The 15,315-nt window shown below is 41.6% G+C and overlaps 1 protein-coding gene across 3 annotated transcripts in view; it reads left to right on the top strand.

The window, feature by feature from the left end:
• Positions 1–123: 123 nt before the first annotated feature.
• Positions 124–15,315, top strand: part of SOBP (sine oculis binding protein homolog) — a 116,779-nt gene continuing 101,587 nt past the window's right edge. For 2 of the 3 annotated variants that reach the window (XM_064649833.1, XM_064649831.1), the window contains exons 1-3: positions 124–463; positions 9,683–9,821; positions 11,640–11,825. In XM_064649833.1, the coding sequence (XP_064505903.1) occupies positions 368–463; positions 9,683–9,821; positions 11,640–11,825 (421 nt within the window). In that variant the 5' untranslated portion in view covers positions 124–367. Of the gene's footprint in view, positions 464–573; positions 1,452–9,682; positions 9,822–11,639; positions 11,826–15,315 lie in introns of all 3 variants that reach the window. The other variant, XM_064649832.1, reaches the window with a different exon arrangement.

Raw genomic sequence — 15,315 nt, 5'->3', positions numbered from 1 at the left:
GCCCCGCCCGCCGGCGGTCCGGGGCCGGCCTCCCCCTTCCCTCCGCCGCCCCCTCCGCGGCAGCCCGCCAGCAGCGCCACAGCAGGCGCGGGGCCGGCTCGCTCCGCGCTGCCTCCCGCCTGCCCGCCCCGCCGCTCCCATGCGGGCCGGCGGCGAGGCAGAAGATGGCTGACTCGCCGGGGCACCCGCGCCCCTGCCCGCCCGCGACCCCCGCCCGCCCGCCGCCGCCGCGCTCCCCCCGGGCCCTCCGCGGCGCCGCCTGCTACCACTGAGAGCCGCCGCCGCCGCCCCCCCGCGCCCCTCCCGGCCCCCCCAGAGCACCAGCAGCCATTTCATCTCCACCACCACCACCAAGTAGGCGCAAAAAATGGCAGAAATGGAGAAAGAAGGGAGACCTCCCGAAAATAAAAGGAGCAGGAAGCCGGCTCACCCAGTGAAGCGGGAAATCAACGAGGAGATGAAGGTAGGTGCCTGTGATGGGGACGGGAGCGGGGTTCCCCCCCGCCCCCCCCCCCGCCTCCGAGCATGGAGATGAAATAAGAAAGGATCTCTTGTCATTTTTTTTTTTTGTAGGATGCACTGAATGTGTCTCAACTCCGCCTCCTGGGCTGCAAACAGAGACGAATTCACAGGCTGCAAATCCTGTTCATTGACCAGCTTTATTTATTTTTTAAAAATAACTCTCCCTCATTGGGCTTTCAAGCTCCTCGGGTGCCAGTGATGAGCCTATTTTTTTTTTTCTTTCTTTCTATAGCCATCCCCTCAGGTAGCTGGGAAGCCCTTAAAGTTGGGAAAGAAAGGGACCTCTTTTAAACATTGTATTTCTCTCCTTTTCAATAGCCAGCTGCAACTATGTAATTAAATTGTCAAAGTGAAACGCTGCGGTCTGAGCCGCGCATCAGTCTCGCACTTGAGCGTGGAGACCCCTTTTCTCTCCTTCTCCCTCTCGCCTCCTTCTCTGCTGTACCGCTTCACTCCGCGGTTCATGGCAGCGCAGAGGTGTCGCTGGAAGGTGCCTTGTCCGAGGGCTGTTTTTGATGGAAGTGTATTTACCATGAGGAGGGCCGTCCTGCCCGATGGGAACGGGTGCTAATCCAGCTGTGCTCTGGCGGCCACTCCAGATGTTGGGATGGCTGCGATCACACAAAAACGTTATTCTGGGACTTTATATCATTAGGTCGCTGCTCTAGGCTTGACCAGTCTATTTTTTGCGCCTGTTTTCCTCGTCTGTTCCATGTCTGTTTGTTTTACCTCTCTAATTCCCCAAAGTTGGTAACGATGTATTGCGAGACTTCAGCTGAACTTGTTGTTGTTAAATACGCAGATAAAGTGACTAAAACAGCATAGTCTGGCTACGAGATAAAGCTGCTGAGATTTAATTTGAATATGTCATTTATTAAAAGGCTGATTGTAAGTGGAAGACTGCCTGGAAAATGTCACACGTTCTCATAGTATGTACACTATATAGCCGGGTGTATAAATATGCATGATGCCTAGTGAAAATATCTTTGCTTTCTGGAACATTGATCTCCCCACATAAAATTAAACTGGCATGCAGAGTCCCCTCTTCTCTCCCCTCTTTTGCACACCACTAATTTCAGTTAGGTGCCCTTTCCTGCCTAAAACAGGCGTTCTTGCTTCTGCTGCCTGAGTAATGAACGTGTACACGGTTCTGTGTGTACATCAGCTGGAAATGTGGACAAGAGTAGTATTGGGGAAATGAACAAAATAATGTGTCGATGCATCTCTTTGGAAACAATCTGTAGTAGTTTCAAGTCCAGAGGAGTGGTATTATTCTTTGTGAGATATGTGACACATCCTATTTTCAGAGAGGGCTCTGTGCAGGCACCGGAGAGTCGTTGCTCGTTGTAATCCCACATAATTTTGAGGACTGCAGAGGTCTGTAGTACGGGACATTGGCCCCTCAGAGCATCGCCTAATGTGATCTATATGGATTGCAGCTTTTAAGTTTCATAGGTTCTAGAATTACAAATTAGCTAATTTTAATCAAAACATGTGAAATGTTATCCTGGCTGGATATAAAGGCTGACTGTGCTGGATCCTCTGGGTTTGTTTTGTTTACTTTGGCTGCAGGCACACTCAGCGGTTTGGGAGATAGTTGTTCTTCTACAGTATAGCAGATGTTTGTCTGAAAGGGTGAGGAAGAAACAAAAACAACATTGTGTGAAGGAGAAAAATTACATAATTTTAAACTAATGCTTTGGTATTAAGCACTGGCATTAACCTTTGAGTAGAGAGTTTCTCTTTTTTTAATCGTGCGTGGCTCCTTAAGGTTGGGAACCTCAAGATTTCAGATGACTTCAAAACTAAAGGCGGGTAGAAATGGCGTTTTGAACACATGTAATTTCTGGTTGAGAGTGAGACAGCTGATGGCAAAACCTTTCATAGCCTACCTTTCAATGTAAACTATGCTATATATGCTATACATTTTTAGTAGGACAGTTGGCTGCTATCACCTAAGAAGGGGAAAGGGTGGGGGAGAAAAAAAAAAGTGGTTTGACTTTTTGACTGGTTGAGAAAGTTTAAATCCTGTGGTGATCATTTACCCTTTTTCTTTACCAATGAATTAAGATGTCTAGTTGTTCTTCATAAACCCAAGGAATACAATAATGTAACAAATTGCTTACAGTGTGCAAAATGTTTGCAGTGAAATGACAGAGGGAGCACAATGTGCCCTTGTGTAGGTTCGTATCTGTAATGTTCAAACAGGCGACTGTTTCCCTTCATCTGAACTGCTTTCATCTGGACCAGTGTAAAATAAGCTCTGGTAAGTAATCACGGCAGAGCAGAAAGAAAGGAATGTATACAGCAGTAGACAGCCTAAGCTGTAAAAACTGTAACCCGAGTATCAGCAGCAGATCAGATATCAAGGCTTTAAGGTAGGGGAAATGAAAGAGATGAAGGGGAGGAAAAGACGAGAGAGGGAATGGAAAAGTCAGCTTGGAAAGTGAAGGAGAAGTAGGAGGGCCCCCTCAGGGAAATTTGGCTCAGGGATTAGGGAATTTTATCATGGTGTACAGTGACCTACTCAGGTTTCAGCCCACATTGGATCGAATTGCCTCCCTTAGCTAGCAGAAAGAAAAAAGACTGGTGTATATGTGATTCCCCCCCCTCGGATAATAAAAAGGACGTTGGTACAAATGTCTATTTTAAGTACAGCAAATGCAAGGCACTATGAATGAGCAATAAAATTACCTCATCACAGAGACTTCCTTCGAGATTTGCTGTTTGATACAGTCAGATATTTGCTCTAGAAGGATCACAACACCCAACTGCTTGGTTTGGTGTTTTCCAACAGTAGTGTCATAGCTCAGTTTTAACATGACTGTATAGATATTCAGGTTGCTCGCTCTTTCCTTATGCCAGATATTGAGTTACATTTTTGTTATCGCTAACCTAACGTACATGATGGTTATAACAAATTTTAATTTGATACAATGTTGTGTGCAAAAAGTACATGACTCTGCACAGTTTTCTGATATTACGTTTCAATGAAAAATATATTCAGGAGGAAGTGTTTTGTTTCCTTTCGCTGTGACCTTTACAGCCACTCTTTCTTTTTTTCTAGTTATTTTTTCTTTTGTCCCCCTTTCCATTTTTTTCTTCCAGACGTAGCATTCACTTCGCGCTTTGTAGGAAGAGCAGATAATTATTCTGAAATTCAGTTCAGTGCCATTTCTCACTTGCTGGTGGATAACAGCACACCTAATAGATCCAAAGCTGTCATCATCAGGGAACCCAGTACTATTTTAAGACGAAAATATTTTTTACAGTTTAGTTGATGAAAGCACTTGTCGAGGCACAATGATGGCTCGACAACGATCCCCCATGTATCCCTCCTCAGCTTATTTCCATTTGCCATCCTGCTGCCAGGAAGCTTAGGAGGAACAGCTAGGTGCTCTGAAATGTCGTGAAGTGAGGTTACATCCAGTACTGGATTGCACTGGAAGTTCTCCCGCACAGATGAGACAATGTATCCGTGTGTCTCTAACAGTTGAAAGGCAAGCAATTAATTTGCACTGTAATTTCACAGGGCTGCTTCATGTGCCCAAGGAGTTTACCATCTATGAATATTCTCAATAACTAATTTGTATCTAAAATTGGGCTTCGTTCCTGATGCCTAAAGCTTAGGACAGCCCCATCTGTTATCATTTAATAGTAAACTCATCAGAATATCTTTCAGTTTAGTGTTTTAATATTCCCCGTTTGGCATTTGAAAGTACTACTGTCAGAAGGAGGAAAGCGGTGAAGCAGGCGTAGCAGCCTTGCGCCTGGAGCGAGCCAGTTCGCTCAGAGCGCTCAGTAGGTTCCAAGGAAACTCCTCCCTTCTCTCCTGAAAAGCAAAAAATGTCTTTGGGAAAGTGAAAAAGCAGGCAGGCTTTATCAATTGCATTATTTCAGGTGGAGGGTTTTTCTGTGGAGTCTCTGTGGAAGGGGTTTTTAGGGATGGCTGCAAAGGGAGTTGCATTGTCTGCACAGGGAGCCTCATCTACCAGTGTGTTGCAGAAATGGCACTTCCCTGAACAAAGTGGGTGAAACAGAACCAAACGTGCACATGGGAGAAAAAAGAAAAGTAAAGCATCAATGAATTTTGCTTTCTGATAGCATAAAGGCCTAACCCTCGAGTTCAGTGTGGTGACAACATAAATAAGCAAAGAATGTGAGGGCTGGAAAAAAAAAAAGTTTGTGTTGTGCCTATAGAACCATTTTTATTTCCTTGATGCAGTGAAAGCGAAAAGTGAATTTGTGAGGCTCTGCGCTGAGTAGGTTATGCAGGCAAGGAAATGGAATGGAGCCACTGTGCTTCCTCCCAGATCTGAAATAAACATTCAGCAGTAAAACCTAGAAGAAAATGAGTCTGACAGACTCATTCTCCCCTGTGTTTCCTGCCTCCGTGTTTGCCAGGCCTCGTTCGGTGAAGCCAGGCCTTGCCCCCTGTGAATAAGGTTCATAGAGAAGGAAAGACAAGAGATCTAAGATGGAAAGAGAAGCATGGCTTAGTTTCAGAATGTATTAATTAACAAAGATTTGGGAAAACGATGCATCGTAATGTAAAAAATCAAACTGTAGGTGTACTGTTACGATGAAATGAATCCTAAAGTGGGAAGAAATGTGATTATATTTTTACTGCCTAGCATATAAGTCAGTCTCACATAGGAAAGAAACCACAGTCTGGCAAGTCAACACACTCTTCTTCATCTTTCATGTGAATAGGAAGCAAATTCAAGTAGAAATACCAACAAGCGTAATAGTTATCCTGGCTCTTCCAGGAGGGACCATATTTCTGTGTAGTACAAGAACAGAGAAATCATACAGTTAAAACATGCAAATCACACATTGCCCTGCAGGGGTGATAAGTGGTTTGGGATTTATCAGGGGGCAAAACCCAAATTGCTATCCATTGAGAAGGAAGGACTTTGGCAATGGTGCGTGACTGGGGCCACCAGAGCATTTTTGGGCCAGTTTCTTTGGCAGGGATGAGCTGGTTGGGATGGCTGCAGCCATAGTGAATGCTCTGGCGGTTTGGCAGCTGTGATGGTGCACTGTCAGCTAGAGGAGAGCAGGAGGTTTGACTCTGGCAGAGTGATAACCAACTGCCTAGGTGTGCTGGCAGCTGAAGAGGTGGTTGGTTCTTCCACTGTGGTCTTGGAAGCTTGTCTGCTTGGTGCATGCAGAAAAGCACTGAGCTTGGCATGGCAGAGTGAGCACAGAAGGATGTGAGATAGGATTTCTGTGGTTGTCTTCTCAGCTCTGTCACTGACCCACACTGTGAGTGGCACCAGAGTTTGGTCTCTTGGTTTCCCCTCAGGGGACTGAGCGTTGCCTCCCTGTCAGGGTGAAGTTAGGTTCTAGTGCTGTACATTTGCAATGAACTCTGCAAACCCTGCAGGGCCACTGCTGCTGGGAGGCTCCCTTTGGGCTCAGTGGAATTTGCTCTGGACTTAAGGGTCCCAGCTTAGCAGTGTGATTGCTGTCTTGGGATTTTATTGATGATGAGCAAGGTTTTCCCTGGTATGCTGGTCTTCCACATCATTCCAGCCCTCTGCAATGACTGCAGTGTTGAGGTGGCAGCCTCCATCCTACAGACACTCCGCATCATTTTGGGGAATGAGTCTGAAAGTAAACATGGACTAGCTCAGTGCCTCTGCTGTCCTGTTCCTGCAGAAGCCTTTGAATTGCAGCTCCTTACACATTGTCCATCTGATCACCCACACTCGCCTTCACATCTCCTCTCTGGTCTTTGGCAGGTCCATTATTTCTCAGTTCCACTGGCTCCTGCATAGCTTGCTTCATCACTGCTGCTTCTACTTTTCTGCTCCAACCTCGGGTCCCACATTATTGCTTTTCTCAAGCCTTGCTGTTACAGTCGTCACCCTTCCTTTCACTAAGCTTTTGAAGCTTGTACATCTTTCAGTGAGATTTTTCTCTGTGTGTACAGATTGTGTATTAATTTGCTTTCTTCCTTTCCATAGCTTCATCAAGAACTTTTTTGTCTCTTTTTTTTTTTCTTTTACTGTTCCCCCCCTGTATTCACACAGAGAAAAATTATCTCATCTCGTCTCATCATTTGTGTTTTGATTATGGCCACCACACTGGTCTTTACAAATCCCATCTTGTTACCTTATCTTGAATCCATGTAGGCTGTGTCTATCATTGAAATCAAAGAAGTGAAAATACATGGAAACCCTGAATTAATAGCGGTCAGCTTCAGGACAGTGGCTTCAGCAAGGATGTGACCTGTGTGACCATGTTCTCAATTGTCAGGATGTTAGACATCACTGTAAATGGGTATTGTAGTCAGGAGTCTGAGGGAAGGCGATGTTGTTCTTTGGATGCCCATCTATGCAAGAGAGTTAAAAACACATTTCTCAGATTTGACTGTCAGCTTGCTGTGGATGGGGTCATCCTTTTGGTTTGCTGTGTATGAAGTGTGGTGTAATGAAGCTCTGGCAGTTAGCTACTGAGAGAATTGTATTAAGGGTGTTCTGCATCACTGTAATAGGTAGGATGAATTATGAGGGAGAATGGCTTAATTTCTTTTTTTTTTTTTCAACCACACCACTCTTGTTGAGAAAGCATGGTGTTAAAATGGTGTTTACTTTTGTTACTGCTAATATGCAGCTCATTGTACTCTCACTGAAGTTAGTAGGAAAGACCACAGTGATTTACTTTTTTATGAGAGAGTCAAGTCTCTATGGTGGGTAATTTCAAAGTCCAGTGTATTTCTTGTCATTGTGAATGTTCATTTTCTTGTATCGCTTATAACTTGAACTTTGTGCTGTTACAAACCCAACTATCACTTTGGTTACTTTCGGAAGAGACATGCACATGTATGAATTTTCACGAAAAAATAAACATATATACAACCTTGCTTACATATTCCTTGACAAGTAATTAGAAATTACTCATTGCCTGAGTTGATCAACAGTGCAGAGAAAACACAAAGCACCCCCAGGAGGCAAATTTAGAGCTACTCAATTAATTTGGTTGCATGGGATTTAAGTCCATAAGACTTTGTCAATTGGTCTCTACCTTGCTAGATTAGTCTCTAGGGCTGTGTCTCCATAGTTGAAATTCAGCAAAGCAAGGGGAGCTGGCAGATCTTTCCTTCAAGCTTCCATAGACCCTTTCAGGATGTTCTGGGTGAGCTGCAGTGGTGAGATTTCACTCCACAGTTCCAGGTCATTTTGTTATTGGGTTCCCATGGGTTAGAAACAGTGTTAGTGCATTGGTACTCTTCAGCACTAGGAGAGTTTTCTAAAAAGCTAAGAAAAAACCAAAAAAAAACTTCTAGAAAAATTTACCATTTTCGCTAGTTCTTAAAACACAACATTGCATCATTCAAATGAGAGTTTAAATATATATTTTAGAAATAGGTAGGTGTTAGCCACATTACACTGCATTGTACTCATTAAAAACTGTAGTAGTGACATAGGTCAGATGTAGTGGGCTGTTGTACTTATAATGCTGAGTCTGAAAGTAGAGTTGGAATGATGCAATGTTTTCCAGCAATTCAGGGCTGCACAGGAGAGCCACAGAACTGTGACTTTCATCAGATGGTCAAGTGAAAATGAAAAGGGGAAAAACCGAAAGGAAATTGATGCTTCAGGGATCTGCTGTGGGGTTTTGTTTTGGGTTTTCTTTTCCTAAAGTATGTTTGTAGCACAATTACACAGATGATACTCTTGGAAGAGTACAAATTGCTTGTGTTTATTGCTTATAGGTGCCTTACAGCACTCGTTGAGTGATAGGAACACCTCTGTAATCTGGTGTGATGAATGAGCTAGGAGCAGTGCAGTGCTGAGGTTCTGGAGCACAGTACCTGCTGTAGCTTTGAATTTGAAAGCAGTTATCATTTCATTAATTTTATTTATTTATTTAAATGACTGGAGAATTGCTATGTTCTATCATTGGACTTGCTCCCACTCAAAAATTAAGCTAGAGCAGTTACTAGACAAAATCTAGCAACCTGTGAATTTGACATGTACCATTTATTTTGAATCGGCATCATATTCTCCTTATTCCTTTGCTGGTAGCCAGAGTCCTGGGAGGCAGTGCTTATCAGAAGCATTATTTTAGATGTCAAGATCTTGCAGTAATATGAAGTTTGGAATTTGTTTTAAAAGAGTGCTGATAAAAAAAAAAAAGCAGAGACCAAATATAAAGGCTTTGTGTGTGGCTTTTTCATTTCAATTTATAGTTGTCATACTACTTTAAGCTGATCTTTGCCATCACAATAATTCATTAGCTGGTTTCCTTTGGTAATTTTCTAAATCCATAAGCTGTAGAGCTCCATGGCACTATTTGGTCTCAGAAAGCTTTGTTGCCTGGCTGCAGATTTCTTAACTTAGTCCACTAAATCTCCTGGCCCAGTAATGAATGTTTTCTACAGAAATATTTTTGCCATATGACCTAGTGGACATATTTTTAATAGAAATTGAGGGTTATAACACTCATGCTCCATGCTTTGCATTTCCGTACAGACAATAAATGTAACTGCACAGCCACTTGGAAATCAGTTTAAAAATAAATATGGCAAAATTGAGAAAGGTTTTCTTAAACAAATATAAGAGATGTTTGTATGAAACATTATGGTAAAATGCTTTCACAGTGAAGAGTTTTTAAGTGGTTTGACTATGTGAGGGTTTATAACTGAGGAAAAACTTCTTTGCTGCGATTTTATTTGATTTGGTTCATGGGCACCTTAAGGAACTGTAATTGTGTCAGTGACCTGCTCCAGCTGAAAAGACTGTAACACAGTAAGATTGATTAACTGTTGGTTGAAAAAAAATTCAGGTTTTCTGTTATTCTCTTGCTGCATTCTTAAATATTTTATTGGAACAGAGACAAGTTGTGTGATGAATGTATGTTAAAATATTTCTGACATTGAATGTCAGAGCAAAAGTCATAAATAACTTCCCTTTTAATTTTCTTTAAATTACAGACGTATGAGTCTCTGTCATAATTACATGTGCCAGTTGGAGATTTAAATGCATTTCACTTTATGCACTTGACTTATGAAATGAACATTAGTCTTTGAGGAGGTGGGCCAAACCTGACATTCCTCATGTAGCACAGATACAGTTCAATTTATGCAGTCCTCCCTTCCTTCCAAATGGTTATTGATTACATAAATAAGTAGGTAATTTTTCTCTTTCAGAACTTTGCAGAAAACACTATGAATGAGCTCCTTGGCTGGTATGGTTATGATAAGGTTGAATTAAAAGATGGAGAAGATATTGAATTCAGGAACTACTCGGCAGACGGGGAAAGCCGCCAGCACATTTCTGTTCTCAAAGGTAATGAGACTTCGTGTTTCTGTGTTCATGTGAAGAAGAATTAATAGCTCAACTGTCTGAATTGGTGTGGATTGGGAAGCATGTTCTGCTACTTGTGTCTTGGTTGCTTTGCATAAAAATATCTGAGAGTATCTTGTGGTATAGGGAAGCCAGTAAGGTATGAGGAAAATCACTTAACAGAATTGCTGTTGGTAGGCACTTACTGATATATCTTCACAAATAATGCCTTTTGTGAGTCAGTTGAAAGTCATTTTTCTGTGGTACCAAAAAACTGCTCATGAAAAGAGGGAGCCCTTTCTTAGCAGAGTGGCTTTAAGGAACCCTTTAGCTTTCCATACTAAGGCTGCTTTTAAACCTCTTTAAGTGTTGAAAGATTTTAAACTGGAATATTCCCAACACGTGTAGGAATGAGTGTGAACATTCACAAAAGGCTTCTTATCCACCTTTGTAACATACTGTCTTCTGCAAGTGTAGTAGAAATTTTCCGGGGATGGAATTTGTTTGGGACAGTGCTGAATCTTTGTGATTCAAAATGTAAAGGATGAGATCCTGTCTGTTTGTTCCGTCATTCAGTTTTTGCCTTCTGACTCCTCAGTCCCATGGGATGGGTAGGGACTTGTCATCAGAGTGAAGAGAAGAGTAGAAAAGTACTGCATCTTGACTAACCGAACAGGAGTTCCACAAAGGTGAGGTAAAGAGAGGAAATTGCAGCAGCAATTATGCTCTTGGAGTGCCACTTTTCACTGTGTTCATGGACAGCAGTGTTTTGGGTTTTCTTTCTGATAGCCAGGAGCAGCACTGTATTCAGTGAGTGTTGCGGTGAGTACTGATACCAGAGAGACCAGTACTGAAGGAGAGATGACTAGAAAACAGGTGAAAAAATTAGAGGTAATGGGAAACAACCTAACTGTGTTAAAATTGAATGTCTGCGGCTTGTTAGTTCTATAGCAACATTGGTGATCAAGAATTATTTTTCATTTAAAATACAATGGCGTTAAGCTGCCTTTGAAGAAACTTGTGCCTGTGTAGCAATGCGCTTTGTTTATTTATGTTTTAATAAATAGATCTTTTATTGAGTGACTTGTGGCTCCAGTCTATGCTTGATGAAATTTGTGACATACTTTTTTTTATGGGCACATGATACAAATCCTATGTTTTATGTACCACAGATGTCAAATGTCTGTGCAGGTAGAAATTTTTGGTGTGTGCAATCTATGAAAGGGAAAAAAATACATTTCTTGTTCTGAGAGATGGGAAGAGAGGGAGTATTGAGAATTAAGTCCTGCCCCATAGCTGAAGTGTATGAGAGAAATTCCTACCAATAAGAATCTTGAGGTGATTTTTGGGATTAAAGAATTAGATTAATAACTGTCATCACTTCATGCACACTTTGCTGTGATTTCAATATTTTGTTCATTTCTTTAAATCCTTTTCATTATTACTACTCAGAATTCTTTTCCTCTTCAGTTTATGCTTCTTGCATTGGTGAAGTCACAGTACACTGGGTGTGATCACCATGCAAACAGTAGAAATAAAGTACAGGAATAGGATGCCATTGACGAAACAAGGCATACAAAATAATCCTACCTTTTACCTTTTGCAAAAAGAAAGCGTGAATTTGATTTTAAAAAAAAAATGGAGCATTTCTGAAGAATACTGGAAAGTATAAATTTCTATAAAAGGGAAAATGTCTGGGGTTTTTTGTGCACTCTTCTTGTGTTAGGGTAAGTAATTTAATGAAGAGATTGGTGAAACTATATAACGCCATTTAAGAAATATATGTGTCATACTGTACAATGTGTTCTTTGTGTTTTACAGAAAATTCTTTGCCAAAACCAAAATTACCCGAGGACAGTGTTATTTCACCGTACAATATAAACCCAAGCTACCCAGGGCTTGCAACAGGAAATGGACTATCGGACTCACCAGCAGGGTCGAAGGATCATGGGAATGTACCTATTATTGTCCCATTAATTCCACCACCTTTCATAAAGCCACCAGCAGGTAAATCCTAATGAACATTTTTTAAAAATAGTTGCTGTCACTGACAATGTCCTGAGACTGCTAGATCATGATGTCTTAGCAAGAGGGCTGATTTCAAAATGATTGAAATCCGGTCACAGGGAGCTTTAAAATGGAGTGGAAGAGTGGCTTTAGTTGCTTTAGTATTCTTGAAAAACTTCTGCAAATGCAGTTACAACAAACTTGCACTGCTTGTGACATTTCTCATGCTGTATTATACTCTCAGCACTTCAGTAGAATCTGCTTTTAGAAAAAAAAAAAAAGATTTTGTTCTGGTGAATAAAGCCTTTAAATAAATGAATGGAAGATTATTAAATTGAAAATAGGTTTCATGAAGGAAACAGTGAGAGAGACAAAGCCATCAAATCAGTATCATGTCTGTATATCAGGTTAACAAGCTCATACTGGGAAAACTGTCTCTTGATTTCCATTGAAATCCCTGACCATTGTCTCTTGAGGGTTTAATAAGATCTTCACTCTACCCAGGAGACTGTGCTGAGATGTTTTACCTTTTCATTAGATTTTTATCAGGAGTGATTTTATAATATGCCATTCCTCAGAGTTTGCATGAAAAATTATTTATTCCACTCCGCATGCTGCTTACTGTAATCTGTGAAAGGAACTCTTGCTGCTACACCAAGGTGATTAATTGTTGTGTTATTGTTTACTGCTCCACACAGTGTGATAATTGGTGAATCTAGATAGGAATAGGCTCAGTCCTGCTTCCATGGATGTCCCTGGATGTTGTTCTGGTTGCTCTTGAGTGATCAGGGTGACATGCAACACCTACCCTAGAACAGTAGCTCTCTATGCACACAGGGAGGCACTTTGGCTAAAGAGTCCCCACCAGGTGCAAGGGTGCCTCTGCACAGGCAGAACAGCTTGTAGGATTAGGTTCTGGCTGTTAGATGGTCACCTCTGCCCTTTGTAGCTTTTTCAAAAGGTAACTGTAAAATACTGATCAGTCCCAGAATGTGTTTGCCTGTTGTCAGTCATGTACAGTTGCCCCTCCTAAATTATTATTATGCCCTTGAGTTTTTTCTCTATAGAAGTATACTAATATGCTATGAATAATTTTAAAATGTTACTCAATACTCATTCCCTGCCAAAAACTTTCAATCTATTTTATATGGTATTTGCTAATTACCAAAGCTATTTGGGCCCATTCCTGCAGCCTTTACACAGCTAAAGATCTCGGGCCATATGGGCTGGATCCTCAGCCGTTGTTGATTTGGCCCTAAAGCTTTAATCAAGGGCTTGTGCCATCCCAAGCTATTTTCCCCTCCAATGGGAGTCACAAATGAATCCAGAATGCTGAATTTGTGGTATGCGAACACAAGGCTATAGCATGCATTGTGCAAATTGCCACAGTTGCTGGATTTTTATGACATCAAATAAGCAGGAGGAGATGGAACTATGAAGTAGAGAAACAAATTACTGCAACAGTAGTTAAATGGACACAGGCTAATCTTGGCCAAGTCAACTGCCTTCTGTTCTTTGTCCATCCACCTATGGCATATGATCCTGTGTTTGAATGTACCACTAAGGGTAACGTGCAGAGAAGGCTTTTCATAAGTATTTTTCAACTTTACTTTTTAAAATCCATTAATTAATAATGATTGTTGTTTTACCTACATAGGGGATATAAATGCATAATCTGCCTCCTCTGACTTTATCCCATGATCAGTAATGAGCACTAGATTACCATGACTTCTGAGCAGATGAACATATTTATCTCTCTTTTGTTTTAGAGAGCAAAGCTTGGGAGGACTGGAGGGGGAGGAGAACCACAACCTTTGTGGGATTTGCAATAAGCATGGCCAGTAATTGTTTTGTTTTATCTTAGGGCGTAGGTGCCCTACTCATGATCACTCCAAAGAACCTGGCAAGAAACAACTGGTGAATACAAGTAGAAAAGGGAGTACAAAGGAGAACCAATGTGCAAGGCAGTGGTCTTGGCACTGCACTTTGACACTGTTCTGTGGGCACTACATCAAAGCAGAAAACTTCAGTGTGGTACAAAGCCAGACAAGAGTAACTCTGGGGATGTTTTCTTGGAGTCCCTCACAAACATAGGGGATGACCGTGGAAACAGCACAAAGGTGCTTCTTTGAGTTGAGCACGCAAATGATTAGACTCACGTCATTAATTTTCAACATTGGGGACAGACACACTGACCTGTGACAAGAACAGAAGCAGCTTACATTTGTTTGAGTTAATAAATGAAGTAAGACGACAGGAGGGAGAGGCAGAAAGAGACCAAGAAAAAGGTTTGAGGTTGAAACACTGGGCAGGAAAAGGGACATTTACAGTGTGTTTTGAGTAGACACACATAGGACAAGGTTACATTATGGGCCAGAGAGAAAACCAGGTAGTAATGCACTGCAGTGACTGATATGCTAAGAATTGGGATGCGTCCAGACTTTGTGAATGGATGAGGAAAGCTTTTAGATATTGTACAGGAGAAAAATCTACAAGACTTAAATATAGCTCGAAACAGAGTACCCATAGGTAAAAATGATACCTAAATCATGAACCTGAAAGACAGGAAAGATGGTGCAGTCCAACCTTATTGAGCAAATAATATGGAGTGAGCACTCAGGGAGAAATTATTAAGACTTTAATTCTTGCTGTATTGATCTTGAACAGAAGGGTCAGCATGAGTAAAAAGGTGTCAGACAGGCTGAGGTATTCATTTGGACAGGAGTGTAATGGTCTGAAGAGGATAAGCAGATCCAAGAAACAGTCACAATGAATTATTAGTTGAATAATTTTTGCTGATAAGATTCTATTCAGATAAGAGGGAGAAGAGAAAGAGCAGAGCATGGGCGATGCTCACAGAAGCCTGAAGGGAGAAATGGGAAGGATACTTGGCAATGTGCACTGATGTAGCAATTGTAGAGGTAGAAGACACTGGGGAAGACAGTCAGGAAGCCAAGGGAAACAGGATTTCCAGGGAAGCAAATATGACTCTTGATATCAGAAACAGCTACCAGCTCAAGCAAGAGGGGGAAGAAGTGCTGATCCTGAACTGTGTCTAGGAAGCTGTCATTGAAGATTTCAGCAGATTAGGTTTTCCTTGAGTGTGCTGAAAAACTCTGAACTGTGTCCTATCTGCATTCATATTTTGTACAACCAGGCTAAAACCTTGAACATTTAACAAAATTACCTTTTTTCCTTACGCCTTTGCAGTAAGGTGTTTTGAAAACCAAATAATTTTGACCGATCTGACTAAAATTTATCTCCAAGCTGTTCAGATTTCTCTTTTAGTCAAATGTAATGTTAGGTACAAATTGGCTTATATGATCCTGGAAAACATTAGGGGCCTACCTAACCAAATAGGTAGATCCAGTAAAGGCACTCTCTCTTTGCTGTACCTCAAAATTACACCCAAAAAAGGCTGAGTTAAATGCATGGGCCCTATGTGGCGCACTGATTGTCTACAGACTTGTTATAGCATGTCAGTGGAGGA

The sequence above is a fragment of the Pseudopipra pipra genome, chromosome 3 (assembly GCF_036250125.1).
Source record: "Pseudopipra pipra isolate bDixPip1 chromosome 3, bDixPip1.hap1, whole genome shotgun sequence".
NCBI classification, from domain to species: domain Eukaryota; kingdom Metazoa; phylum Chordata; class Aves; order Passeriformes; family Pipridae; genus Pseudopipra; species Pseudopipra pipra.
Note: the sequence above shows the minus strand (reverse complement) of the source record. Positions and strands in the feature narration are given on the sequence as shown.